This window comes from Macrobrachium nipponense, chromosome 31, assembly GCF_015104395.2.
Source record: "Macrobrachium nipponense isolate FS-2020 chromosome 31, ASM1510439v2, whole genome shotgun sequence".
NCBI lineage: Eukaryota > Metazoa > Arthropoda > Malacostraca > Decapoda > Palaemonidae > Macrobrachium > Macrobrachium nipponense.
In genome coordinates this window covers 28026538-28054351 of record NC_061093.1, presented here as the reverse complement: position 1 = coordinate 28054351, position 27814 = coordinate 28026538, and the positions used below count along the sequence as shown (strand labels likewise).

The 27814-nt window shown below is 37.1% G+C and overlaps 3 protein-coding genes across 11 annotated transcripts in view; 1 reads left to right on the top strand and 2 right to left on the bottom strand.

Annotated features, from left to right (window-relative positions):
- Nucleotides 1-2084, bottom strand: part of LOC135206805 (mucin-2-like) — a 36103-nt gene extending 34019 nt beyond the window's left edge. The window contains exon 1 of the mRNA XM_064238295.1: nucleotides 2046-2084. Coding sequence (XP_064094365.1) covers nucleotides 2046-2084 — 39 coding nt within the window. The remainder of the gene's footprint in view (nucleotides 1-2045) is intronic.
- LOC135206730 (chymotrypsin-like elastase family member 1) lies at nucleotides 102-9097 on the top strand. Of its 4 annotated transcripts, none has more exons than XM_064238198.1 (11): nucleotides 102-220; nucleotides 2478-2648; nucleotides 3436-3549; nucleotides 4145-4312; nucleotides 4498-4580; nucleotides 4810-4840; nucleotides 5095-5320; nucleotides 6587-6664; nucleotides 7147-7286; nucleotides 8055-8227; nucleotides 8914-9097. In XM_064238198.1, exons 2-11 carry the CDS (start codon nucleotides 2564-2566, stop codon nucleotides 9085-9087), a joined length of 1272 nt encoding a protein of 423 aa, XP_064094268.1. In that variant the 5' UTR covers nucleotides 102-220; nucleotides 2478-2563; the 3' UTR covers nucleotides 9088-9097. The 4 variants fall into 4 exon arrangements, with proteins under 4 accessions (XP_064094268.1, XP_064094265.1, XP_064094267.1 ...); XM_064238195.1 differs by having other exon boundaries at nucleotides 4807-4840; XM_064238197.1 differs by lacking the exon at nucleotides 102-220 and adding an exon at nucleotides 286-512 and having other exon boundaries at nucleotides 4807-4840.
- A 2097-nt stretch (nucleotides 9098-11194) lies between these two features.
- Nucleotides 11195-26981, bottom strand: LOC135206728 (phenoloxidase-activating factor 1-like). 6 transcript variants are annotated; one of them, XM_064238189.1, is made up of 11 exons: nucleotides 26682-26981; nucleotides 22772-22836; nucleotides 21700-21813; nucleotides 20754-20912; nucleotides 19676-19770; nucleotides 18928-18961; nucleotides 16646-16763; nucleotides 16370-16477; nucleotides 15453-15607; nucleotides 12695-12866; nucleotides 11195-12051 (listed from the first exon to the last, which is right to left on the bottom strand). In XM_064238189.1, exons 2-11 carry the CDS (start codon nucleotides 22830-22832, stop codon nucleotides 12000-12002), a joined length of 1068 nt encoding a protein of 355 aa, XP_064094259.1. In that variant the 5' UTR covers nucleotides 22833-22836; nucleotides 26682-26981; the 3' UTR covers nucleotides 11195-11999. The 6 variants fall into 6 exon arrangements, with proteins under 6 accessions (XP_064094259.1, XP_064094260.1, XP_064094261.1 ...); XM_064238190.1 differs by having other exon boundaries at nucleotides 26687-26981; XM_064238191.1 differs by having other exon boundaries at nucleotides 26896-26965.
- Nucleotides 26982-27814: the final 833 nt, after the last annotated feature.

Here is a 27814-nt window from a genome sequence, read left to right as displayed (position 1 = left end):
AGAGCACGTGAGCTCGCGTCTCTGGGTGTATTTACGAACGACTTCGCTAGAAAAATACCAGCAAAGTTTTTCGAGGGCTGAAAAAACCCGCCCTGTAGGATGCCACCCTGCTGCTCACCTGGCGAGTGAGCGAGCCTGCGAGGACGAGCTGGGAAGCTCAGTTGAGTGAGCGGTGGTGAGGTGAAGTGATTCCTATTCAGTAGGCAGCCTACGAAGAACAGTAAGAGCTCTCTCTCTCTCTCTCTCTCTCTCTCTCTCTCTCTCTCTCTCTCTCTCTCTCGTAATTGCCTCGTCGTCCCTCTGGCAACTCACTTCCAGGCTATCCTTAGTGGACAAACTTAATCAGTGATGTTAATACCCAGAGAAACACCTTCGCAGTCGGTTACATTTGCTTCAAATGATATTTGGTTTCTCGGTGCATCTACGACGTTGCTTTGAAGTCTGGTGTTTTGTGTACGTTCAGTGATTGCAGGAATTCCCGAGTCGCTTTTGGTGAGGAATACGTTTACCAGGTGCTTATAGTGGTCAGTGTTTAATGAGATAAGGTTCTCTGTAGACTGGGGTTGGGTGCCATTATCACGAGGAACACGTAGGCAGACATTGGGGAGTGATAACAGAAATAAAGATTGCAGAGATGGAATAAGGATGTATATGTTTGCGAAATGAATGTTTGATATCAAACTCATGTACACAAGACAACCTAATATTCTCCGTAGAAATGGTACATATCAACCCAAAGTTATAATTCGGCTAACAGGAAAAGAGAATTGTGGCGAAGTTGGAGTGATTCAGTATATTGCGTTTCTCATGTATTTCATTTATAACATAAAGTTTGTTGTCCGGATATTATGCCTGTCACCGTTTTCCAGGATCTGTACTGGAGTTACGATACCAAAGTAATCAGTGCTTTCAACGTTGTCTGCTGAAGTGTGGTACACTTCATTCACTCGGAAACATAAGATATTGCATACTATCGTAAAAAACAGTGAAAACTCGGACCTGAGGTTAATATAAACAGTTGGCAATACTGGAAATGTAACTGGAATGCTGCCGGGGGAGAAAGCACTGCATCTCTGAGGATGACAGTCTGGCAACGAACGAAAACAGAGTTTTGCTGTTGTTCTTGAGGTATGCATAAAGATCTGACTTTTGGAAATGCCACCGCGAGATGTCTGTTCTGTACAATGGTTGACAAGACAGAGGAAGCCTTAAATGCGATGATAAAAAAAATGGTTAGGCGTGTCATTGAATTAATGTCTCATGTTCATTCGTGCATGTAGGATTTTATGAGAGAGGAAGAGAGATAGCAACGTTAGATTCTACCTTGCTTACTTATAAATGAACTTGATATGCCTGAAAATATGCTTAAAAATCATGTAGCATCTGTCCCGGTCTACTCCAATCTTTAAAGACGTTGCCGTTAAAAGTGTAAAAAATAAATTCAGTCTTTCTTATACACTACTACTACCTCAAGGAAGATCGAGGAAGAACAGTATGTAATGGGAAAATGGAAAGGTCTGGAAGTAACAATGCCACGCACAAAAGGACCTGGGGTGACTGATAATTCGAGTGGACAAAAGCTCTGCGCCCAGAGGTCCTACAAAGAGAAAAATGTAATGGAAAACATGCACCTCGCAGCAAAGAAGACTTAAGAGACAGGATCTCCGATCACACGTTAGAGGTCAAAACGAACGTGGCAGGATCTACGTAATAAAAGAAAAAGAAAAGAAAAAGAAAAATGATATAAGTTTGTCTTGATCGTGCACTGGAGAACCTTCCAAGAAGAAAATTATCTGCGTAAATCTGAGAAAGAGAGAAGATTCTGAGAATGGAAACTGCTGAATATAGTCTGGTTTTCTGCGTGGATATAATTAATATTCTTTTCTGCAGCGGTCAGTTACAATGACGGCCGCAGTCTGAAATTCACATTGATATTAAGGCTGTTTGTTGATTCCCATTCTGACATCAAGTAACGCATCCTATCTTTTGTTAGGTATTGTTTGCACATTTTCAACCAAAACAAAAAACAACGTAACTTCACTCACCGCGTGGCCACGCAGCACCACCAAGGCCAACCTTCTCATGTTCACAGAATTATAGTCAAATGTGTTGTTGTTGATATAACCAGCGGCTGCTTTAGCTTACCCATAAAATTAGCAATTCTTGCCCTGACTATATTGCCTTCGCACATGTGACGTTCCTTTTGTTTTCCTAAGGTTGCCAACATATCCATTTTTTTCGGGGAATGTCTAATCTAATGTCATCTCTGATCCTTCTCCATTCTTCTCTTTACTATCTTCCTGCTTTATTTAATAGGTCTATTTTATCTTTATTTTGTTTTATCTATTTTATTTAACTGATCTGTTCCATCTTTATACGAACATTTTATAACAGGAGTTACGTGGAATTAGTTTGCAATCTCAATCATTTATATTACAGAGCTACAATTTATTTTTCTTGCTTTTCTTCGGTTTCAGAGCGAGTCTTGAGGCTGCCATCAGGAAGATATATAGGGAAGTGAGAAGAAGCCTTACCTACTGAGGAAAGTTCCAACTGGCTAATCATGTTTGCTTCCTCACGTACCTCTCTGAACCTGCTGGGGGTCCTGATTTTGATGTCAAAGGTGACCAACGCTAGAGCCCATCTTGGTAAATAATCTCCTTTGTTTGTATGTTTATTGCATGACTTATCTGCAAAAAGGTCTTTCAGTCTACCTCATCTCCAATTAAATTTTTGTTTCTGTTGCGTTATACTTGGGATTCAGTTAATGTGTTCTGCAAGAATTTTGAACAGTATTATAAATGCAAAACTGCCAAATAACTCTCTCTCTCTCTCTCTCTCTTCTCTCTCTCTCTCTCTCTCAGGTCTGGCATGGGTACTCGTCTCTTGACAAACTTACTTACGGCTAAGGTTTTCTTGAACATACTATCCTTTTTGTATCATTCCCTATTAAAAGCCTATGGCTCCCAATGTCGTTTATTGCCCTTTATGATAATAATTTATAGAATGATTTGCCTATTAGTGACGGTTTCTCTCAATTGTTTTATATTTTTCCATATTTCACAACATTATTGAACCTTCTTTTCTGGGGTTCGATGTGCTTGACAGAAATGAACTCCACATCCGAATATTCTTCAGCAGAGCATAACAAAATGAGGTAACCTCTCAAGGAGCCAACCCCCTTATTTCTTAAATTTGTAAAGTCCTGCAATAGTTATACTCCATTTCTTTCCTTTTCTTAAGAGAAAAAGATCCAGATATATCCGTCGGAAAAGGGACCACACGAAGTAGTTCTGTCTTCATACAAAACGAATACCGATTATAAGTGATGTATGAAGATGGAATGTTTTCACGTTGTACATTTATGCTCTTGCACTACTTCCACTCACATTATATTTTGTTATATATGCTGGCTTAATGGTATTTTTATTCCAGGAAGTTGTGAGGACCATTCTACCGAATGCTCGAAATGGGAGTCCTGGGGCTTTTGTGAAACGAACCTAAAATTCATGGCTCAGAATTGTCCGGTCAGCTGTAAAATCTGCCTAGGTAAGCATTTCAGCAATAATTATATCGACTTAGCTACATCGAAAATAAATATGGGTTAACCAATTACTATTTGAACGTAACATCGAAAATAAATATGGGTTAATCAATTACTATTTGAACTTCTTGCAAGGTAACAGAGACCTTTCTCGAATTTCCATAGTGAAAGTGGGGGCTTTCGGAGAAATTTCGAAAACTGCTCTAGGGGAGCTAAGAAATATGTTATTGTATATACATGGCATTTCACGAACTGGCTGACATTTCAGGCAGATAGCGAAATGCATTTAGGGACATTTGATCCCAAAGGGGCTGGTACTGAATACGACGAAATACATTTGACCGCCCCAGGGGCTAGTACTAAACAGGACGAAACAGTTTAGGTGAATCAGTTTCGAAGTGTTTAGTACTAGCCTCAGAGGGAGGGAAGGGGGTGGCTGTATCAAATGTCTCCAAGTGCATTTCGCTATTTGCCTGAAATTTCAGGCAAATTCATGCAGTTCGCGAAATACCTGCTTTCGCTAACTGACTGTAACATATACATTCCCACAGGATTTATAAACTACTTCAAAAGTTCGCAAAAATTCTCTTTTCACCGTAGATCCAGGATGCTTCAATCGTAGCCCGTTCTGTGATTCGTGGGCGCTCGAAGGATCGTGCACCCGGTACGATTTCGTGCAGACTCTCTGTCCCCACTCTTGCAACTTGTGTCAAATTCCCAACGAGTTCTTGTCCAGCAACAACAGGAGCATTGCACGGCCTGATTTCGGTACGTATGTCGAGGGGCCTATCACACGACTTTTATTTATAAAATGCTTATTTGATAGGGAGACAGACTTTCGTCACTACTCACTATAATCCTCTAAATTTTGAGGATTATTTTCTGTTTGCCTCATAGCCTGTTTCAGCGAGTTTCATATTTCGAAATTTCCTGTTTGTTTTATACACTGATAGGCTGCGGGAGACCTTTAAGGAAACGGGGACGCGAGTCAGGAAGAGCAAAAAGGCAGAGCACCTCGGTAGCTGATTTTTTGTTGGTAGGTAAATAAAAAACGTTGATAATTAAACTCTTACACTTGGCATTACCGCATGATGTCAGTAGCAGTCACTCCAAGTTAAATTGCCCTTAAAATTCTTAAGATGCCAAAAACATACATGTTTTCCCTTGGAACACGAGTCATAGTTATGAAAGCGTTAATAAAACTGACCATAATTCCAACAACAGATGTTCGTATTGTAGCAATCAGTTTTGTTTCTTTTCAGCAGGCCGGGCAAAGCAGATCTAAGAGGCATACAGGTACTGTATAGTATGGAATATCGTTTTAAATCTTTTTCTTTTCTCATTTTTCAGTAATATTAAATTCTATTAGAGGTCAGTTAATTCTGGGACCAACGCAATATTTCACAGAACTATTCAAAGGCGGTATGTGCACAGACCTCTTTAGAATCATTCTTTTAACGAGCTGTTCTTTAGTGCAAGCGCCCGCGCAAGTATAGGACTAGCTTTCAATCTTGAACAACACCAACCTCAGAAGAATACGTATCTTTCAGTACACCCATTCGATCACCACCACCACGATGATCACCACCACCACGAAGATCACCACCACCACGAAGATCACCAACGTCATGCCCTCCGCGACCTCCCTCACGACCAGAGTCGCGCTATGCTGCGGGAATCGCCGATCAATTTCGGGAAGGACCACTGCTCTCCCGTCCTGATTCACGAGAGGTTCCTGCTCATCGCTGCGCATTGCGTTCTTGATCCTGACAGGCCGTGAGTCGTCTTTATCATTTGTTGCAAATATTTTATCGGGAAATATTAGAAATCCAATGGTATTTGCAAAACTAGTCAAAAAAACTTCCTCTTTAAAAAGGAATCCTCAATTAAATCTGGTTGCTCAATTTGCATGATACAGGAACTTAATATCTTTTTTTGCGTAAAATCGTTTTTGAATTATAGCCTCTTGCATATCTTGTTGTAAAATTATTATCAGAACTAGAGGGCTACCCTTGATACTTTCAATTTCATATTCTACATATTATTTTTATGTTTACCTTCGTCATATGTCTTTTGTTTTTGCCTCCATTTATGCTTCCTTTCTTCAACCTTGATGTCCAGCCTCTCTAACTATGACTGAGTTGAGTTGAGTTGAATATTAGGCCAAAGGCCAAGCACTGGGACCTCTGAGGTCATTCAGCGCTGAAAAGGAAATTGACAGTAAAGGTTTGAAAGGGTGTAACGGAGGAAAACGTAACAGTTGCACTATGAATCAATTGTTAGGCGAGGATGGAAAGTAAGATGAAGAAAGAAAATATGAAAGGAGGTACAGTAAAAGGAATGCAAGCGGTTGCAGCTAGGGGCCGAAGGCACGCTGCAAAGAACCTTAAGTAATGCCTACAGTGCTCCGCATGAGGTCCACTGACGACACTAGTTCCCTACGAGGCTCTAACTATGACTTTTTATAACAAGTGGTGGCGTTTCTCCAAGGTTCCACCTTAAGATCCTACCACCTCATTTCCTTCATTTTCTGGATCTCTTTATTTTGCTGTCCAACCCCTCCAACTTCCTCTTTTCGTTGCCTTAAACGCTGAGTGACTGGAAGTTCTCTAGTACTTGGTATGGCAGTTTAAATCCCATAAAAATTTTAAATACCGAATTAAGATTATTTTTACGGTGTCTTCGAAGAACCAACTGGTTTAGATACATAATTCTCGCCTTAGTATTACGCAGTTACTCAAGATACTAATTATTTAATCTAATAACGAATACTAACATTAATTTTAAAAGATAATCATCGTAGCATGAGTTTTAATAAGGGGAAACAAAACTACAGTTATTGTACAAATATATTTAAAAAGGAAGCTTTTCAATCTCGATCTCTTGAAAATGTGAATCGCATAGATTCACGAATGCAATCTGTATGTCTTCCTTATCGGGAATATTGGTTTTTGTTTTTTTTTTTTTTACAGTGACATAAATTTGTGGCTTTGTTTCGCCACTGATCTCATTGTCCCTTTCATTCTCTTCTCCATTTATCAGCGTTAGACGGCTTCGCCTGGGAAACCTGAGGCCTGTCGATTATGAGGTGTCTAGGGTCATCATTCATCCCAACTACAAGTAAGCTTTCTTAATGATCAGAATTGGCTATGACAATAATTGAGCTTGCTGGCGATATCTATAACACTGAACATATTCCTCCCCGGAGATATTTATGAATTTGTATAGATTTCTGGAAGCAACAGAGAAACCAATAGCGATTTTGACATTTGAATTATTTGTGCCTTTTTTTTATGTATCTTGATTTCGATTGTATATGTTTGATATATTGCTCATTTCTCTATGTAAATATATGCCAGCTCAGATATTTCATTTAAGGGTTTCTTTGTTTTCTTATGTATATTTATATCATATCAGTTTTTAACAAAGTCTCGTACCTTTCAACAAAGGTTGAAAGAATTGTTGTGCATGCGGTTTAAGTGATAGTTTGTGAACCCTTCCAAATTGGACTTATTATTCTACAAATTATCACTACTTTGCTCTGGGTAATTCACGTAAGTAAAGCCATTGTATTCCGCATTTTCTCTTCCGTTGAAAAACAGACTTAATACCTACGAGCGGTATAACGACGTAGCCCTTCTTCAGACTAAAGAAGCCATCCAGTTCAATGAGGAGGTTTATCCATCTTGCCTGACAGACCAGAGGCCTCCTGCTGGCTCTGCAGTTACAGATAACGGCTCAGGTAACAGATAATAACTTAATTAAAAAATTCTCACGAGTCTTGCAATGGAGAAACAAACCCACAGTCATTTACGGGTACAACTATGCCTAAAAATAAACCTCTTCAGATGGCTTCCGGAAAGCTGCTCGACTCCCATACTGAAACTGAAAAGCGGAATCGAACAGCTTCATGAAAGCTCTCTGTAGAGATTTATTTTTGATATATGAACCCCCATATAAATGTATATTTATTTATCCAGTAACTACTCTTTCTTTCCCATTATTTATATTGGTTAATAATTTCATGGCAACTGTTTTATTGCAAAGACAGTTTCCAACTGTTTAGATAATACCATTTGGGGTAACTCAAAGTTTTTAATTTAGATTCATCAGTCACTATACCAGTTTTTGCGTGCACTTTGTAATTGCTCATATGGAGAACATTGGTCGTAGTGGGTAGTAAGGGTAATTTCAAATGATTCAGCAGGGCAGTGATGGAAACATACCAGATTTTCTATAATGTATCTTTTCATGTGACAAGGATGTGTTCTCTTCTCACACTGAAAATAAAACTATGCGCCAGTTTCAAAAAAATTTCCTTTTCTTTTCAGTCATATTTTGCATGTGATTTAGATTTTTCATCATCATCATCTCTAACGACAGTCTATTCATTCACAAGCAAAGGCAAGACAAATATAAAGAGTAAAATAAACGATGAGGTTTGGGCGATTTCAACAGATGGTGTTTGGTCTCAAGAGTACTAATTTCACGCCGTGTCTATCTCGAACAGATCTCGCGCCTGCGCAAAGGGACGAAGGCAACCTGGAAATAGTGCACCCGCTCCAGTGCGAGATCCTCTACAAGAGCGAAGGGATGGCGAACTCGCTCAGAGTTCAATATCCTCGGTTCATTAGGGACACCGACATCCTTTGCGCCAATTTTCGAGGAAATAATCGATGTGAAGTAAGTCAGGTTATCCTCTCTGCATGATTTGCGCGCTCTCTCTCTCTTGCTGGACTTTAAACAAGTATTCAGGGGATCACAATAATTTTCACGGGGAAAAAATACTACCAATGCAACAACTTTCTCTGACCCAGCTGTTAATTTACTGTTAAGGGTAATCCGGCCAATAATTGCATATTGGGTCAAAATTTAATAAATAGTTGAGGTTACTAGCCTAACGCCATCTAAGTACAGACACAATTTGTTCAGCTTTGCTCATCATTTTAGTGGATTATAGTTTTGACACGTTCATGAATGTATATACTCTCTCTCTCTCTCATACACACATTCATTCATATATATATATAATGTATTATATATATATATATATATATATATATATATATATATATATATATATATATAGTATTATGTCTTCGTCTTTTTATAATTAACACTCAAAATGAAGTCTTTGTAAAACTCTATAATGAAAATTTTTTTTTTTTTAAAAAATTTTTTTTTTTTTTTTGTCGTTAATTGAAAACCAACCAAATAAATAATCTAACGAGTCGAGATATAGAAACGTTTGATAAACAAAGTGAGTATGATTACTATTTAAAGCTTTGCAAACAAATGGATACATGCATGTTCTTGAGTCGGATTTGTCTTCGTTCTGATATCTAAGTCTTCCCGCCTTTTCCCGCCAGAAGAGCACGAGAGGTCCTCTCTTCCTAGACGAGTCGGGGCGTCGGTTCCTCATCGGCTTCGTCAGCAAAGACGCCTCGTGCAGGCGAACAGCCGCCGCCTCCATCAGCCTTCCTGGATTTTACACAAGCGTGGCGGACCATATTAACTTCATCAACAGCATCATTTATCCTTAAATGTCCATTTTCCCACCACCGTTTACACCGTTTCCCTTTTCCTTTTGTTGGTACAAAGTGGTATGTTACGGTACTGAAGGGTTAATCAGATGATGTAGGTATGAGGTAGTTGAAAAAGGCCCCTCCCCATACACTGAACGACTGTCTGTATCGTAACTATCGTTCGCAAAAACACTGTGTATGGGCTTCTTTGAATGCAAAAGTGGGCGGAGCTTCGTGTCTGAACGATCTTAGCGGGAATCCGTCACGACCAGTTTGCTGGCTTGCGACTTAAATCTGTTATACACAGATCGTTCAATATATGGGTTTGTCTGCTGATATAACACTATCGCGCACGTCTCTTCTAGAGATGATGCCATGTCTTCTCGAGACAAAATCTTTGTTCAGACTGAAATCGGTGCTGAGATCGTTCATACTGTATGTTCAGACAGTCGTCAGCGTATGTGGGCCTTAAGAAGGATAACGATAGGCTGAGACTAAAGAAACACTGAAATGAGACCAAGTTGGTTTACTAGATTAGTGTGATGCAATGACGGTTACTATGGCTTATATGTAGGTACTATAATGGAATGACTGGGCATTTTCTTATCTTAACGTGACAGCAGCGCTATAATCGTTGACTGAAGCGATCTAAGTAAGCGTTTTTCTTTATAATTAGCGTCTCTTGAAGGACATCTTTTGGCTAATTTACGTAACCTAGTTGGTCGTGTATTGGGTGCATCGTAATTAAACATTATATTGTAAGATGAGCCTGATGGGTTAATTTTGGGCTAGCGAATTGTCAGAATTATTACATCATAGTGGATTCTAAGGGACAATTAACTATCGTAAGGAAGGGGGCGACTGACTGGTCAGATCGATTTTTTTGGCTTAATTCACTGTTGTAAAGTGACTAAATCGGTTTAACTTGGGGATTGTAAGAAGACTGGGCTTCCTTAATAGGCTACTTTGGCTTCACTGATGAAGCAGTTGGTAATTACGAAATGACAAAGTTGATTTGCGATTAATCCTTAGTCTAGGTCGCTGTTTTTTTATGAGCCTCCTCTAACTATTACTGTTTCAACGGCTCGTTTCATAATAAATTTTGGCAGACGTTTTGTGGACGGGTGTTATTTCTACCTCAACATAATTATTGATCAATAAAAACATAATTACTGTTGAGTAACTAAGGCTAAATAGTTTAGCAGATCAATGAAAGGTGGCTGAGGAGGCAGGGTGAGTCCAATAGAGCAAGAAGACGGAGACAGGACTGAATGTAGATGTGAAGGTGGGTATTAACAGGTAAATAGCTGTGGAAGAGATACTCAAATTACGGAGTTGTGGAGACAAGTTCTTAAAATCTCCAGGTTTTGATTATGTATTTACAGCCAATTACCAATGCCAGATTTTTTTAGCTACAGTACCTATCATGAGATTTAAGGCTTTATTGAAATATAATGTATTAACTTAGTTCACTCATTTGGCTTGTAGGCTGGGTTTGTGTGCGCTATTTTTTTTTTAAGCGATGCTTGCATATTTGAATAGATTGCGGTGTAGTACCAGTACTAGCCAAAAGCGTTACCATGACTCTGTCAGTGTGGATGTGTAGCCTATATAATATCTATTGAATCACATTCAAGATTCATAATTTCTATGATTGGGATCTGCCGTAAAATAAGGAAAACGAACTTTGTACTATTAAAGAGTACCAGAAACTACTATTAGAAGTCTCACTGTTTCCCATTCTGGATGAGTAAATACATTTTCAAAACTAGGATGAATTTCGAATCTGTAGCCGATTCAGAATTCTTATACAATACTCTTTGGAAGCTTGAATTTCATGTCACTGGCTACTGTGGGCTTGTTTCATATGAACAGGTTTCATGTGAATAATAATAATAACAATATCTGTAATATCACTAAGCAAGATTTCTCACAAAAGTGGTTGAGAGAAAGGATTAAACAAATACTTGAAACGGGATGGAAACCATGCATTAAAGGAGCATCATAACCCGAAGAATCACTGAATAAGGACGTAGAATACACATAAAGATGAATAATGTCCGAAGAGCTTTAATACTTGCAAACATTAGCTAAGCGTCAGGTATACGTGAATAAAACCCGTGTGTGGATTATTACTGTCTTTTATTACATCTGCTAAGGAGATTACGCATTGGATTAGCCAACACTTCAAAACAAAGAAATAGTGGAATTTTAATTAATTTTCAGATTCTTCACTTACAAAAACATATCACCACACCAACTATACTCTGTTTTTTTCCATCTGTCCATCCGCCTGTGGTGTTTTTGTATGGTAACACTGCGTCCCGGGCTGTAAATAGTTACGCTATGTGTAAGTTTTAGGTAAATAAAAGGATATCTGGGTGTACATTTGCAACTGAAAAGTGTTTTAATAATTTACTGTATGCGAATTACACTGTTAATATTCGAAATAGGATATTGTTATTATTGTTGAATGTAAGCTGAATGTAACTATCTAAAGCCCGGGACGCAGTGTTACCTGACGCAAACACCACAGGCGGATGGACAGATGGAAAAAAACCGAGTATAGGCTGACACACTAGGCCTAATTGAGATCTGGAGTTCGGCCGTCATTGGCGTCATTTGTCAAAATTATTTCCGAAGAAGTTGGACCCAAACTTACCTGTTACTATAAACTGTACTTAAAAAGTCTTAACGATGCTAGAAGTTCAATCGGATCATTTACATTGGATTTCAGAGAGCATGACAAAATACGCGAATGACCGCATACCCTATCTGGCTCCTTAGTTAAGCGAAATGAATTAGCTCTTAAGCACTACTCGGGTAGATGACATGATTGATAAAATCGATGTGGTCTGCGACGCTAACGTAGAATCCAGGTAAGGTATAACTTTGTCCACTGCAAGGGATACCTTGACTTATGACGCCAACTAAGTAACGCCGCCCGTTGGCGTCCTGGTACAGGGGTCCCCCTGAATCGCCCTGCGGGAGAGTAAGTCGTTAGGATGAGCGTTCAGGAGCGGAAAAATACCGTCCATCACTTGGTTTCTCTGTTCTAGACTTTGTACTCGTGACATACTGGATGGAAATACACAACGTGATATATATATATATATATATAATATATATATAATATATATATTATATATATATAGATTTATGCATATGAAGATAAAAGTCCCATAAAACGTTGCAATCATATATTTCGGGAAAGAAGAAGAATCACATATTTCGAGCACTTCCTTCTGTGGCCGTGTTCACTGGTAAAACATGGGCAGATGATTTGTTACAAGAGTATATATATATATATATATAATATATATATATATATATATATATTATATATGTATATGTAGTATGTATATATATATATATATATATATATATATATATATATATATTATATACATATATATATATATATACATATATGATGTATGTATATATATATATATACATATATATATATAGTATATATATATATATATATATATATATATATATATATATATATATATATATATATATATATATATATATATATATATATATATATATATATATATATATATATATATATATATGAGAGATAGAGAAAGAGAGAGATCAACGCCCATCTACTCACCTGGCAGGCATCTGTACCGGGAAAGGCAGCACAGATAATGTCGGATGTCTGTATGAACCGAGGATACTGGTGCCTGATAGTGTCACCAGACCCTCGCTTGCGTACCGAGCCTCGCAAAGTCTTGAGTCTAATATCCTAAGATCAGCTTCCTGTGCGTGGGTTGAACGATGAGCTATTAGAAAAATAGAAAAGGAGGAAAAACAATGAGTTTTTGAGCAGCGAGCACAAACATACACACACACACACCACACACACATATAATATATATATATATATATATATATATACATGTATATGTGTATACATATATATATACCATGTATATGTATATACACACACATATATATATTATATATATATATATATATAATATATATATCTGTACAAACAGACCAACTCGGCACTGCCTGGGAAAACTCTGAATGACAACTGATACACTCTCTCCTCTCTCTCTCTCTCTCCTCCATAACCCCTCTAATCTCTCTCTCACTTTCTCTCCCTCTTACTCTCTCTCTTTCCCTCACTCTCTCCCTTTCCTGTTAAGATAGTTGCTTCTGCTCCATTGCCCAGCAATTTTGACATTTAATTTTTCACCCCTTCTCACCCACTGCCACTTCCTATCGGGGCTGAACCTGAACTTAAAAGTCATCGGGAGTGTCACAATTCATCTCAGCGACCTTGAAAATTATGGATTAGACTAATATCTGTCATCTTCGGTTATTTTTATGTCGCCCTTTCTCAGGCCCCCTTTCTATCCGGGATGAACTAGAACTTGAAGTGCATCGGGAGTGTCACTGCTCATCTCAGAGACCTCGAGAACTTTGGATTAGACACTAATACCTGCCGTTTTCAGTTATTTTTATGTTTCACCCCTTTCCTACCCCATTCCCATACCAGGTGGTAAGTTATTTGGTTGAAATTGCTCAATGCATTTTAAAGTGTTTATGGCACATACACACATACATGCTCCTTTACAAACAGAGTAAAGGTCCATTGTAGTAGAGAGGCCCAGCATCCACTCTGTTGTTTTAATTTTTCCTTCGTGGCATTTGCCTTTATTTCATTCATCATGTTCCATGTCTTCGTGATTCATATATACGTAATACATGCATGCATAATACCTACATACATACACACAATATAAATATATATCAATGCTTTAATATGAGTATTTTATATCATATGCTTGTGAAGATCAATTGCAGCATTATAGTAATTCGTCCTGATCATTAAACTTTTGGAAACGTTTTATTTATTTTCATGATGGCAGATCAATTAAAATAAAATTGGGATAGCAACCCAAGTCGACTAGAAACTCCAGAAGCAAATAAGAAGACTGCCACATTATTATCCATCCAAGGCAGTAGGCCTAATGCTTGGTTTGAAATATGGGACATTAAAAGCAGAGTCAAGATACAAAATCAGTAAGTGGAACGCATTATTTTTCTAATAGTATGCCGCTATACATTTTGGAAAACCGGAATATGCCGTAAAAAGGTAAGTGGGCGAAATCTTAAGTTCTTAACCATTCTTTGTACGGAGAATGTGGCATCGGCCAAGGTTTGGGAATATGGTACTATGGTCCCTACCAAGCGTAAAACGACAAGTATGGTATCTTGGCTAAATTACCATGAATAGACGCACAAGCAATCTCTTAAGCCATGAATATACATAACGAAAGAAGGGTTGTTGAGAGTGTCACCAGTCACCGACTTTCGTATGCAATTCAAGCACCATAACAGAAAATATGCAAGTATATGTTACGTTGACAAGGTATCGTGGCCAACAGCTATCCTTCATTTTGATGAATCTGTGCGACTGCGTGCTCGGTTTATCTCCTTACGAGAGAAAAAAGATAGAAACTGACCTTGATCTTTGTATTTTTTTTTTCTTTTGCCTTGCAAAAATGATAGAGTTATGCACAGCGCTAACGGCAGTAATGCAAAGAGGTTTTACTTGTGCTCACGTGTTTTTCGTGTATGCTCACAAAAGTAGATTTTATTTTTCTGTAAGTACTGAAAACTGTCTAGAGAAAAATCCACGAGAATGCTGCATTGTTTGATGTGTTTTCCAAATGTTCCAAATCAATATTAAATCCGTAACAATAAGCTGCAAGACAGAGTCATTAATAAATCTTCCCGCTGGCATGAGGCCACATCTTTCAGTAAACGCTGGAAACAAATGCAACTTGCTATTGAAGAAGAATTTTCTTGACTAATGTTGAGAAAATTACGAATTTTTTAATCTACCTAACTGACGCTTTTCGAGTTAGGATAAATGCTTTGGTAAATAAGGCATTTCTATTTATTAACTCGAAAATTTTTCGTTTGTTAAACATACAAATAAAACAATCCGCAGGTAAGTCCCCATTCCCTGTGGCAGTCCTAGGGTAGGAGAGTAACCTTGAGAAGCCGTGCTTACACGTTTGCGCGCGCGCACACACACACACACACACACACACACACCCGCGCGCTTCCAGTAATCCTGTTTGGAGATGAAGAAGTTAACACACCAAATTTAAGAAATATACTTTGAGTAGATGACTGTCAGTAGGAATGACTTATGAAGCAACACAAAAATAAATAATTTTGGCCGTTTTCTTCGCAAACATAAATGCGAACACCGAAAACGTTTAAGCATAATACTACAGTAACGACTAACTAGTAGAAAACAGAAGTGGCGAATGATAAAGGAAATGTTTAAAGAGGCTGATGTAACGGAAAGAAAAATCAAAGGACTAAGTATTCAGAGTACTTACTCTGGTTTACCAAGCCGAAGCCAGAGCCAGTTGCGATGGACCCCACAGATGGCCTTCTGTCAGAAAGGCACAGCGGGAAGACCACGTCGTTGAACTGCATCTTATCCACAGTCTCAATGATGGCTATGTCGTTATAGCGCTCTAGGGAATTGCGCCTATTCAAGTATAAAAAAGATGAACATAATGATAATACACATTTTAACTAATACGTAATTTAGCGTGATAAAAAAAAATTATTTTTAAAATACAGGTGGTTATGAGACTAACACAGGTAGAATGGTATCCCCATTGAATTCCATTGTCTCTCACATAATTATTAAGTTTTCTTAAAAACTACCAAGGCTAGAGGGCTGCAAATCGGTATGTTGCTTTCTCATCCACTGTCCAATCATCAATCACACCAAAGTGCAGCCTTCTAGCTTTCGTAGTTATTTTTTTTTTATTTAAGGTTAAATTGAGCCATAATCGTGCTTCTGGTAACGATATAAGTTAGGCCACCGCCGGGCTTGGTTAAAATCTCATGGGCCGCGGCTCATACAGCATTATACCGGGACCACCGAAAGATGGATGTATTTTCGGTGGCCTTGATTATACCTTGCAGCCGCTGCACAGAAAACCGGTTTCTCCGGCGCATCTTTTACTTCTTTTTTTTTGCGCTTGTGTTTTCATGCAACAGCAGAAAAGACATCAGTTTTAAACCAGTTTCTCTCTCGATACTTTCTGCCTATATCACAAACATAAGGTGGGAAAATTTGCTAAGAACTGTTGCCTAAGTCTAATCTAAAAAGGGAACCGAACCAGGTAAGGTCATATTGTTAGTAGAACATGCATGAATTGGATCCTAAGGCACTGTGCGTTGTTATCAGTCACATGCTAAAAAGGAGCTCCCAGGGTTTCGTTTAAAACGGAGTACTTACTTAAACTTCGGATGAACTATGACGCGCTTTACTCTGTAATCAGCTGGTCTAGACCGCGCTTCGTTGTCAGATGAGAAGTCCAACTCACCGACACGAACCATTATAGGCCTAGTAAACAGGAGACAGAAAGTTAACTCATATTACGAGAATATTATGGCAATTATGGAAAATTAATATCATAAATATATCATAAATGTTATTTTGAATCATGTTAGTATGCCATCCTGAGGAAAAATTTAAGAATGACAATGAAAATAGACACAGAAACGAACTCACGGTCTCTCTTGGCTGAACACACAATGAGCAGCTGTGATTAGGAACCGTTCGTGGATGATTGTTGCTCCGCAGAACGCGTCGTTCACGCTAATCCTCAAGGGAGTCCTGCCTTCAATACCTACGAATTCACATATTAAGATTAATGGTAGCATCGTTTTAGGTAGGATAACTGTAAAAATAGTTTGGTACGCAACAGAGGGCTTGTTTATTTTCTCTCAACAAAAGGAATGAGATCATTGCACTATACGTGACTATAGCATAGTACATTAAAAAGGAAACTCAAATAAATCTACGAAAACTTATCGCAAGTAAATTAAGTATACTGTTGTCAGTAAACATTAATGCTTTTCTTTATCAATGAAAGGGTTCAGCACTAATTGATCAGTAAAGAGAATACATTTATGTACTGGAATTTCAGGTTTAATTGGCTACTTGATGACTCAATTTACAGGTACAATCACTGGAATTAATTAAGCACCGTTTAGAACTAGGTTTTTGCTCCTGACTAAATATCCCTCTCAGGAGGAAAGAGAAGAACAAGAATAGGTAAAATAGCTGTTATAAAGGGACGATAGAATAGTAAGAATTGGTAGAAACGGCGGAAGGTAGACAACAGTTGAGCAAAAATAAAATAAAAATAGTAACAGTAAAAAGGTTAAACATTCAGTTTTAAAGCAAAATATTGACGTATTTACAAATGTATCATTTATGTAAAAAGAGTTTTATGGCTTCAGAATGTAGAATGATGTTATGGGAAGGATACACCTTCACATGGTCTGGATGATGCAAGACTGAGGTTAGTCCAGCCGAGGACAAAAACTGGACTCTGTCACTCTGGTACAATTATGTATTCCGAATTAACATCATGGCGGAGTTGCCACTTCGTGAATTTTGAATAACGGAACTTCCCTGGTTTTCTAGAAAATGAATTCCACTCCGCACTTTAAAGAAGATAATGAAATCCAAAAACAGCAGTTAAAGAGATGAAAGAAGTGTAATAGGCGAACATTCAAGGATAAATAAGGACGGGGGAGGTTGTGCCTCGTAAAGAGAGAGAGAGAGGAGAAGAGAAACGTAGCAGAGAGATAGAGAAGAGAGAGAGGAGAGAGAGAGAGAGAGAGAGAAGGTTTTTTTTTTAGTTTTCCCGCCATGGAGAGTCGTGTCGCACTACAGGGTAGGCGAAGACCCGACTTGGTTGATCTTTTTGGTTGTTCTTTTGTTTTTGACTTTTTTTTATGTACCGCGATTACAACAAACGCCGCGAGAAAAGTTTAATTTTCATTTAGTAAATAATATACCAGAGGTCGAGTGCTCGAAAAAGCCACACTGATTTACACAACAATCTGAATTGCGGAGATGTAACGTTTCCTTTAGCCTATGATTATTCCGATGAGTGCTTTCGTAACTGCTGTTTTTTTTTTTATTGCGTGCGCGTGCGAGCTTAGGCATGCATTGTGAGTCTTTTTTGTTGTATGTCTGTCGAGTTATCTGAGGATTACTGACAATGATAATCACACACACACACACATATATGTGTGTGTGTGTGTGTATGTATATATATAGTGCGAATAGTGCGTGTGTGTGTGTGTGTGTGTGTGTTGAACCAATGAAGGCAGCAATAGACCAGTTTCAACACTGCCTCCAAATCCTAACTTTAGTAAACTACTTAATTAAAAGTTTGAGTCACGTGACCAAATAAACTTGAAAATCACATCGTATTTTGTGTACGGTTATTCATCAAAGAGATATAAGAGTATACTTACAGTTATAAATGAGTTAGTTTTGTGTGTGTGTGTGTATGAGAGAGAGAGAGAGAGAGAGAGAGGGAGTCTTTAGCTGTTATGTAAAAGTATCGTTAATGGCTTGATACTACAATACCATAGATTATATCGGCTGGGGACGGTACAAAAACTAAACAAGTTAATAAATCTTTCTAATCTCTCTCCCTCTCTCTCTCTCGTCTCTCCTCTCTCTCTCTCTCTATATATATATATATATATATATATATATATATATATATATATATATATATATATATATATATATATATATATATATATATATATATATATATATATATATATATATATGTATATATAAATATATATATATATATATGCATATGTGCTGATGAGTTTAAATACACTTAAATAGCCACAGATAGCCAATAACCTTCATGAAAGCGTTGAGGAATTGGGAGAATAATCATAGTGAAAATATGAGAAAATAAACTAAAACCAGAACATTACAGATGAATTACATAAAGACTTGAAACACCTTACCTATTGGGGCTGGAACTGTTAGTCGTCCAATTTGCTGGAAAGAGATCAAAAAGGAAAAAGTGTTCAAAGTCTTATGTTTATATGGCCGCCTGGGATTCTGTGTAAGACCCTTCAGTGATACCAGTATTATTTAAACCTACCATTTCTAGTAAGGTAAATTTTGTACCTGGCTGAATTTGACGACTTAAAATTCAACAAGAAATATTCAAAGATATTTTTGTGTTAGAGTTTACTGAGCTTTAAATAATCACATAAAGTAATGTCAGATGTACTAGTTCACAGTACCTAAACAGTTACACTGCATTGCTTTTACTGTACCTCCTTTCATATTCCCTTTCTTCCATCTGTCTTGCACCCACTCCTAACAATCGATTTATGGTGTAACTGCGAGGATTTCCTCCTGTTACACCTTTCAAACCCTTTACAGTTAATTTCAGTTTCAGCACTGAATGACACCACTGATCCCAGCGCTTGGCGTTCGGCCTAAATTCTATACTCAATTCAGTGGCGTGATCGGTATGATCTTGGTCTGCCAGCTCGGTGGCCGCGAGTTCGATTCTCGGGCATTCCATTGAGGGGGTCAGAGAAGTGCATTTCTGGTGATAGTTCACTCTCGACATGGTTCAGAAGTCACATAAAGTCGTTGGTCCCGTTGCTGAATAACCACTGGTTCCATGCAACGTAAAAACACTATGCAAACAAACAAACAAACAAACCATCTTTACAGCTGTCATTATGAATCACTCACCTGTTCTCGCTGAGAAACAGAGTACCCAGGTTCACCGGGGAAAATGATTTGCCTCTTTCCTCTGATGAAGGAACTCGACACTGGCCTCCCGCAGTCTGAGTGGAAACAAAGGACAGACTTGAAGCGTGGATTTTTTTTTTTTTTTTTTTTTTTTAGTTGATAGGTAAGATGGTTGAAAGAAGAGTGAGGGCAGTTAGCTAGCTAACCATGGTAGAGAATAGTTTAGAAAGTTAAGTATTAGTAAGAGTACTGTAAAGTGTTGTTTATCCACAATAATTTTATTTGCGCAAGGGTACAATTTTCTTACTGTGGCCTTAATATTAACATATTACAGTATGATTTTACATTATATTAGCATGGTGAATTGTACAGATTACATATTTAAAAATGTATTTCTTAATAGTTACACGTGAATTGAAATTGGCTAATAAGTTTGGTTTTCGAGCTGGGGCATTCATTCAGTTGTCATTTTTAGGTTGATAAGTTGTGCAATTTATTGGACCATGCCCCAGAGGGCGAAATGACAGAAGTAAAAGGCCAAAATTTTGAATTGATTTTGGTCAACAACAAAAATGCTTACAATTTGATGCGAAAAATATCTGCCAAAATAAAACTAGATGTGTAAGTTTTTCCCCTAACAAAGGTAGGATAAACTGACTTTCCAAGACCATATCAGTTTTGACAAAATGGGGTTCATACAATGTATGAATTTGTAAAAGTAGTTTTATCCATCTTATCAGTGAAATCTAAATTGATCGCATGGAAGCAAGATAGGGGTTCATTTTCGTCAGAATTTTATCGACATCCAGGAAGCATAGCACTGTAATCAAGTGATACATTTAAGCAATATATATAACTTAAGCCAAATGCCAGACGCATAATAGAATGGAGATGCCGAAGGAACGCTGCAAAGAACCTAAAGTAATGCCTACAATGCGCCTGCGAGGTGCACTGACGGCACTACCCCCTTACGGTGAAAGTTGATACTAATTTAGGTTGGGCTTTTTATTTCCAGCGGTATGTGTACTGTACATTAATCTACATATGTCTGGTAATGCGTGCATTTCAAAACACTTACCAAAATCTGGCTTAGTGATGGTTTTCGGCAGAAGAGATTCCGGCAGCTGACAAATATCACAGCTGTGTGGACACGCTGCTTGCACCTGTCGGGAGGTGCGACAAAATCCCTGCTGTGTCCAGGCTCCACAAAGGTGGTTACGATCGAAGCATCCAGGATCTGTTGACAAGGGTACCGAAAAGAGATGTAAAATGAATTTATGTATGTTTATAATGTGTATGTATTCATTTATGCATATTATATATATACATCGAGCTACAAAATTGTCCTTTAATATCCAATTCGCTCTACCTCGGAATTAATATATTTTCATATGTGTTAACCGAAGGGGAATTTTTGTTGTTAATAATAATTTCGTCCTCTCGTGGGTTCGAACCAGCGCCCAGTGGACAGAGGATTGGCTGAAATCCTGATTTCTCCTCTGTCCGCTGGGCGCTGGTTCGAACCCACGAGAGGACGAAATTATTGTCAACAACAAAAATTCCCCTTCGGTTAACATATGTGAAAATATATTAATTCCGAGGTAGAACGAATTGGATATTAAAGGACATTTGTAGCTCGATGTATGTAGTATATGAATCACGGTGATGTGATAAGAATTCATATACATACACACACACACACACACACACACACACATATATATATATATATATATATATATTATATATATATATATATTGATATATATGTATATATATATATATATATATATATATATATATATATATATATATATATATATATATACATATATACACATATCATCACTCCCTGCCTCGAATACGAGAAGGAAATAACTTAAAATCCTTGCAGGGCAGATGCACATCTCAAATACATTCCCCTTCGAGTGCAAAGCGGATTCGAAATTGAAGTACATTTCTGTCATGATATTTAGTAATTAAAAAAAATATAATTATTTCTCTCTCATTTTTGAATGACTTACCCACGCAAACGTTGCACGAGTGAGGACAATTCTTCGCCATGAATTCCAGATGCGTGTCGCAGCGTCCAAAATATTGCCATGTTGGGCATTCGAAGAAGTGATCTTCGCAGCTACCTGTTAAAAGACGGACATATTTACTAGACTTATAAGATGGTAAATATTTTTTAATGTTTTGATCATAATCTCATTTGACAAAATTTCCAACATGGGATATTTATAGTTTCATGATGTAGGCCCAAGTTGCTTTCATACGCATGGGATTGATGTTAGGTGGGTCTAGAGAGTATTACAAATAATACCAATTATTTTTCTGAATATGATTGAAAGAGAAAGAAAGTAGGCAGAGCTATAAGGAACAAAAAAGCAAATTTATTATTATTAGAAGTTGTGTTGGAATTTCATAGGGCTGGAGATAAGTGGAGATTTGTGAAAGTGAATGAGCGGCGTTGAAATGACGACGACGACGACGATGATGATGATGATGATGATGACGATGGAGATGATGAGGATAATGATGATGACGAGGAAGGTGATGATGATGACAATGATGACGATAATCATGAAGATGATGATGATGATGACGTTGAAGATGATGATGACGATGATGGAGATGATGATAACGATGACGACGAGGACTATGCAGATGATAATGACGATAAAGACGGTGATGGTGATGATAATGATGATATGATGATGATGTGATGATGGCGACAAAGGTGATGATGATGATGAATACGACGAGGATGATGATGACGATGATGATGATGATTTGGCGATAATGAAGATGACAATGATGATGACGATGACGATGATGATTACGTCTACGATGACGATGATGGCGATAAAGATGATGATGATGATGACGATGATAAAGATGATGATGATGACGATTGTGATGATGATGACAATGATGATGATGACGATAAAGATAAAATAATGATTACGATGAAGATGATGATAATGAGGATGACGATGGCGATAAAGATGATGACGATGAAGATGATAATGATGATGATGATGGTGACGATGAAGACGATGACGCCAAGGCATTTATAACAACAGAGACGCTTACCAAGATGAGCGTGAGTTCTGGTGAGCAATGCCAAGACCGGGAGAAGTAGTATCGCTCTCATCGTCCTGAAACAGATATATATATATATATATATATATATATATATATATATATATATATATATATATATAGTGAGACTTCTTGAGTAACAGAAAATTCCCCCTCACAATCAACTGCCAAAATAATTCAGAGACGTTTGATCTTTGCACATTTAAACGTTTGGTTTGTAAGATAAATCAGAATGTTTGTGGGTTTCTACTTGCTCTGAAAATACATCTTTTTTCATATGATGATATGAGGGATGTATTATCACATAATACAAGCGTTAACTTCATCATAATTTTACAACAAAATAGTCAAGAGTTGGATGTAATGAGTTATATTTTTGGGTGACCGGACAGTTTGATACTGGACATATTGATACCGGACATTTTGATACCGGACATTTCGTTACCGGACATTTTGTGACTAGGATTTTTTAATACCAGACATTTCGATACCACTATGTGTGTGCGCGAAGATAAGTGTTTCTTATAATTGGTTGTTTATATAATTGCCACACTTTTCTTATAATTGGTTGTTTTAATTTTTTTTCAAACACCTGCTATTTATAGTAAACATTGGTCGGAACCTAAATATTCTCAGTTTTTTTATCACTCTCAGTCTACTACCAAAGGGTCAACTACTAACGCTCAGCTATCAACGATAAATATAGATATTCTTATTGTATCTCCCATGGCTCGTCTAATTGCTTCAACAAAAAATTGAAAAAAATTAGGGGATGAGATAAACTATATATATGATCAACACAAAACTAATAAGGATGGTTCAAAGCAGTATTGGCAGTGCGAAAATAGGATGTGTAAAGCCCGCGTACACACCTATGTTGGTGATAGTGACAACAAAATCGTTAAGACTGTACGTGAGCATAATCACAGTGCTACAGTAGCAAGAGTGGAATCAAAATTAGCACATCATCAAATGAAAATAATGTCTGGTTCAACGCAAGATGCTCCTCGTACTATAATATGTATAGAAACCCAAAATCTGAATGGATGTGCTATTTCAGAATTAGCTTCAGTATATTCGTTGAGTCGTAGTATCAGGCGTTGGAGACAAATAGAAGAAAATGTACCGCCTATACCTCAGGTACGGCATGGTTATTTGATTCCTGATCAGTATTGTTACCTTGAAAATGGTTTGAAGTGGCTACAGTTTGACAGTGGAGAACATGATACTGAAAGAATTTTAATATTTGCTACTGACTCGGGAATAAGTGACATCAAAAGAGCCAAAAATTGTGCCGTAGATGGAACTTTTAAGTGTAGCCCAATTATTTATTATCAACTGTACACTTTACATATTCAAGACAACGGCATTAGTGTTCCGAGAATGTTCACCTTGTTGCCAAATAAGATACAAGATACTTATGCTAGACTATTTACTACTATAAAAGAACTCTTGCATAATGTCGAACCAGCCACTGTGATGATGGATTTTGAAAAAGCCGCCATCAATAGTTTATTAGATATTTTCCCTAATTCAGATGTTTCTTGTTGCCTATTTCACCTGTCACAAAATGTTTACAAACAAGTTGTAACATCAGGTTTCAAACATCACTATCACCAAGATGATAATTTTAGTTTAAAAGTGAGATGTTTACCCGCGCTTGCTATCCTTCCCATTGACGATGTTATTGACGGCTTCGAAGAATTAACTGATGACGACGATTTTCCGCAAGAGCTTGTTGCATATTTCGAAACAAATTATATTGGAGGAGTGAGGGGTCGTGGCCAACGAAGGCGAAGAGTCGAGCCAGCCTTCCCTATTCATTTATGGAATGTTCATGAACGCATTGAAAATGGTATGCCGCGCACCAATAACTATGTTGAAGGATTTCATAATGCAATAAGAACGTCAGTGACAAATGTGCATCCTAACATTTGGTCCCTTATAACTGCTTTAAAACATAAAGAGGCTCTCAGTGCAACAAGAATTGCCCATCTCAATCGTGGAGACAGCGCAACCTCAAAGAAAAAATACTGAGACGCCGATCTGCGTATAAAAAAAATTGCTGGAATGGTATGACCCCTCATATAAAATACAATATCTTCGTGGCATTGCTCATAACATTAAACATTTTTAACTAGATAATATTGTTGCTTTTTCTTTAATCATACTTGTACTGTGTTTTACAAATTAATAAATTTTTGTCTATATATATATATATTTTTGTACTTGTAACTCCTTACTTTTGATACATAATTTGGATTTATACTTTCTATAATAGTATCAAAATGTCCGGTAGTGAAAAAGCCTAGTCACAAAATGTCCGGTAACAAAATGCCCGGTATCAAAATGTCCGGTATCAAAATGTCCAGTATCAAACTGTCCTAGAACCATATTTTTGAGCAACAAAACTTACTGATCCATATTATATTTACGTAAGTGATGAATAAACAGCACATTAAAGACAGTTAATATCCTCCCATATGGCAACGTCACTAGGCTTCAAGAGAACACTTTAGAATAACAAAATGTCCTAAATTTTGTCTTCACAACGACGGACGCTGTTGGAGAGAATAATACTGCACGGAATGCATAGCCATATATGAGCTATTTCTGCTTCTGCGATGTTTATCTTAGAAATAGAAAATTCAACTGAATTCTGTTTAATTTTGATACATAGTCTTAACCAGTGAAGTGAACCACCAATCGCAAGAGTTCGTGAGACTAGAAAAATTTAATGATGTCGATTTAGTCAGCTCATTTTTAACTAAAGTTTGTGCTGGTCGATTCTTGTTTTAATATATTATTTAAACAATATAAACACACACGCACACACATTATATATATATATATATATATATATATATATATATATAAAGAGAGAGAGAGAGAGACGAGAGAGAGAGAGAGAGAGAGAGAGACTAGTTCACTTAGGATGACAAGGTATTCATCGACCAGGAAATTTTCAAACTGGTCTATCCAATATTATCTTTTTCAACTTCATCTGCCCTTGCCCGACTTCATGCATAGTCTTCATGTGAGTCAGGAGGATATGATTATATTCCAAGTTAGCGTAATATGTTCGCGCAGGGATCAGAAAAAGAAAAAGATAAATCGGTCCTTGGTTTTTCCATGAAGAGCATCTGCATAAAGAAAAAAAGAACAACGCGTTGGCAACTGTGTTAAAAGTTACCAACGACAAAATTAATATTAAAAATTGTCGCACATTGTTTGTCATTAATGTTTAACGTATTTGTACAGACGGAAAAATTACCTCAAAACCATTTAAATTACCACGTAAACATTGATAACACTAGGACTATGATTTAACATTTCTATATATTTTGGGAGAATGTATGAAAAACGATGTTCTGGAATATTTACTGGAGAGCACAAGGATATGTTACCATGTAGAATATATATATTATATATATATATATATATATATATATATATTATATATATATATATATATATATATATATATATATATATATATTATATATATATATATGTATATATATATAACTATAATATTAATTGAAATCACTTCGGAACTAATAAAATACCTGAGAGACAATAAAAATTAACCTAACTGCTGTATTAAACTATATTAACAATAAAGAAATAGCGCAGGAAATTCAACAACAAACCTAGAAAAAAAGAAAAGAATCTAATGACACTATTACCAACTGATGTTCAGGCATGCTATTTACAATTGTAGCAGCAATGGAATGTTAGCACTATGATCTTATTTTATGATCATAATAAACAGCATTCAGTAACCAGGTAATCACGAATAACTGGTTTTACGTTCGCTGCCCTGCCCACATACTACTTTTTCTATTCGCCATCAGACGATTAAAACCACCACGATCTAGATTAAAACAAAACAACTTACCGTACCTGAGCAATCACTGGCCCGCTACTGATGGCACAGAAAGGAATCGGATTCTCCTTCGTTAAAGTTGGTTTAATTTGAACGCCTATGTTCAAGATGGTATAACAAGGCACTAATGGACGGAAACAAATTGAGGATTGAGAAATAAAAGAAGATAAGGAAGAGGAACAGAGACCAGCTTCAAATATAAAAGAAAACAGTACTACGTATGTACTTCCTACTCCGTCAACAGATCTTATGAATACCACTAGACTAGGCAGCCAATGTTGCCAGATCAAGACTGGCTGATACCACTTCGCACTGTTCCTAAATAATAGTCTGGTTATGCGCGCTGTGGACATGCGGGGAACTAAGAAAACAGGTTTTTTTAAACAGTGGGAAACTTCGTACCCTCTCGTGTCGTTGTACGAATAGGGGATTTCTTTCCCTTTGTCTTCAGCTGGATATCATACATGTAGGATGCGGATATAAAAAAAGGAATGCTTATTCTTCCTATTTTTTTTAGTTACTAACATTGTTTTTCTTATTCTTCTTCGGTTAGCTTTCTAATGCATAAAACAACATACAAAAAGTCTTCTAAAATAAACACATAAACATCCATAAACACACACACACACACACACACACACACACACACACACACACACATATATATATATATATATATATATATATATATATATATATATATATATATAGTGTGTGCGTGTGTGTTTGTATCGATTCACATTCTTATCCTTATAGCTTTTACCCATGGAAAGGCAACGTACGAGGGTGTTCCCTATTCATTGCCTTTTAGGTAACAGGTTACTAAACCTACGCCCTTACTACCGCGGGCGCCACGCCACGTATCAGCTGATCTGCTAATTATATCACCGAGAGGCCGTGGATTTTTTCAGCGATCCTCGGTCTCTCTTGGCGCTTTTCTTTTTTTTCTCCTCTTGACGTTTTGCAACTAGAGACCATTAGTGCTACTACTCTTACCTATAAGACAAATGGCTTGGCCGTTGAGTAGCAAAGTGGCAGTTAACTATAAAATGAGTGCCCTTATTGATATATATATATATATATATATATATATATTATATATATATATATATATATGTGTGTGTGTGTGTGTGTGTGTGTGTGTA

Coding starts and splice junctions, on each gene's coding strand:
- LOC135206730 (XM_064238195.1), top strand. CDS start 2,564: ATGTTTGCTTCCTCACGTACCTCTCTGAACCTGCTGGGGGTCCTGATT. Junction 2,649..3,435: donor CAACGCTAGAGCCCATCTTG/GTAAATAATCTC, acceptor TTTTTATTCCAG/GAAGTTGTGAGGACCATTCT. Junction 6,665..7,146: donor ATCATTCATCCCAACTACAA/GTAAGCTTTCTT, acceptor GTTGAAAAACAG/ACTTAATACCTACGAGCGGT.
- LOC135206728 (XM_064238188.1), bottom strand. Junction 21,814..22,771: donor CAGAACTCACGCTCATCTTG/GTAAGCGTCTCT, acceptor GTCTTTTAACAG/GTAGCTGCGAAGATCACTTC. Junction 12,052..12,694: donor CCGGTACAGATGCCTGCCAG/GTGAGTAGATGG, acceptor ACTCTCCCGCAG/GGCGATTCAGGGGGACCCCT.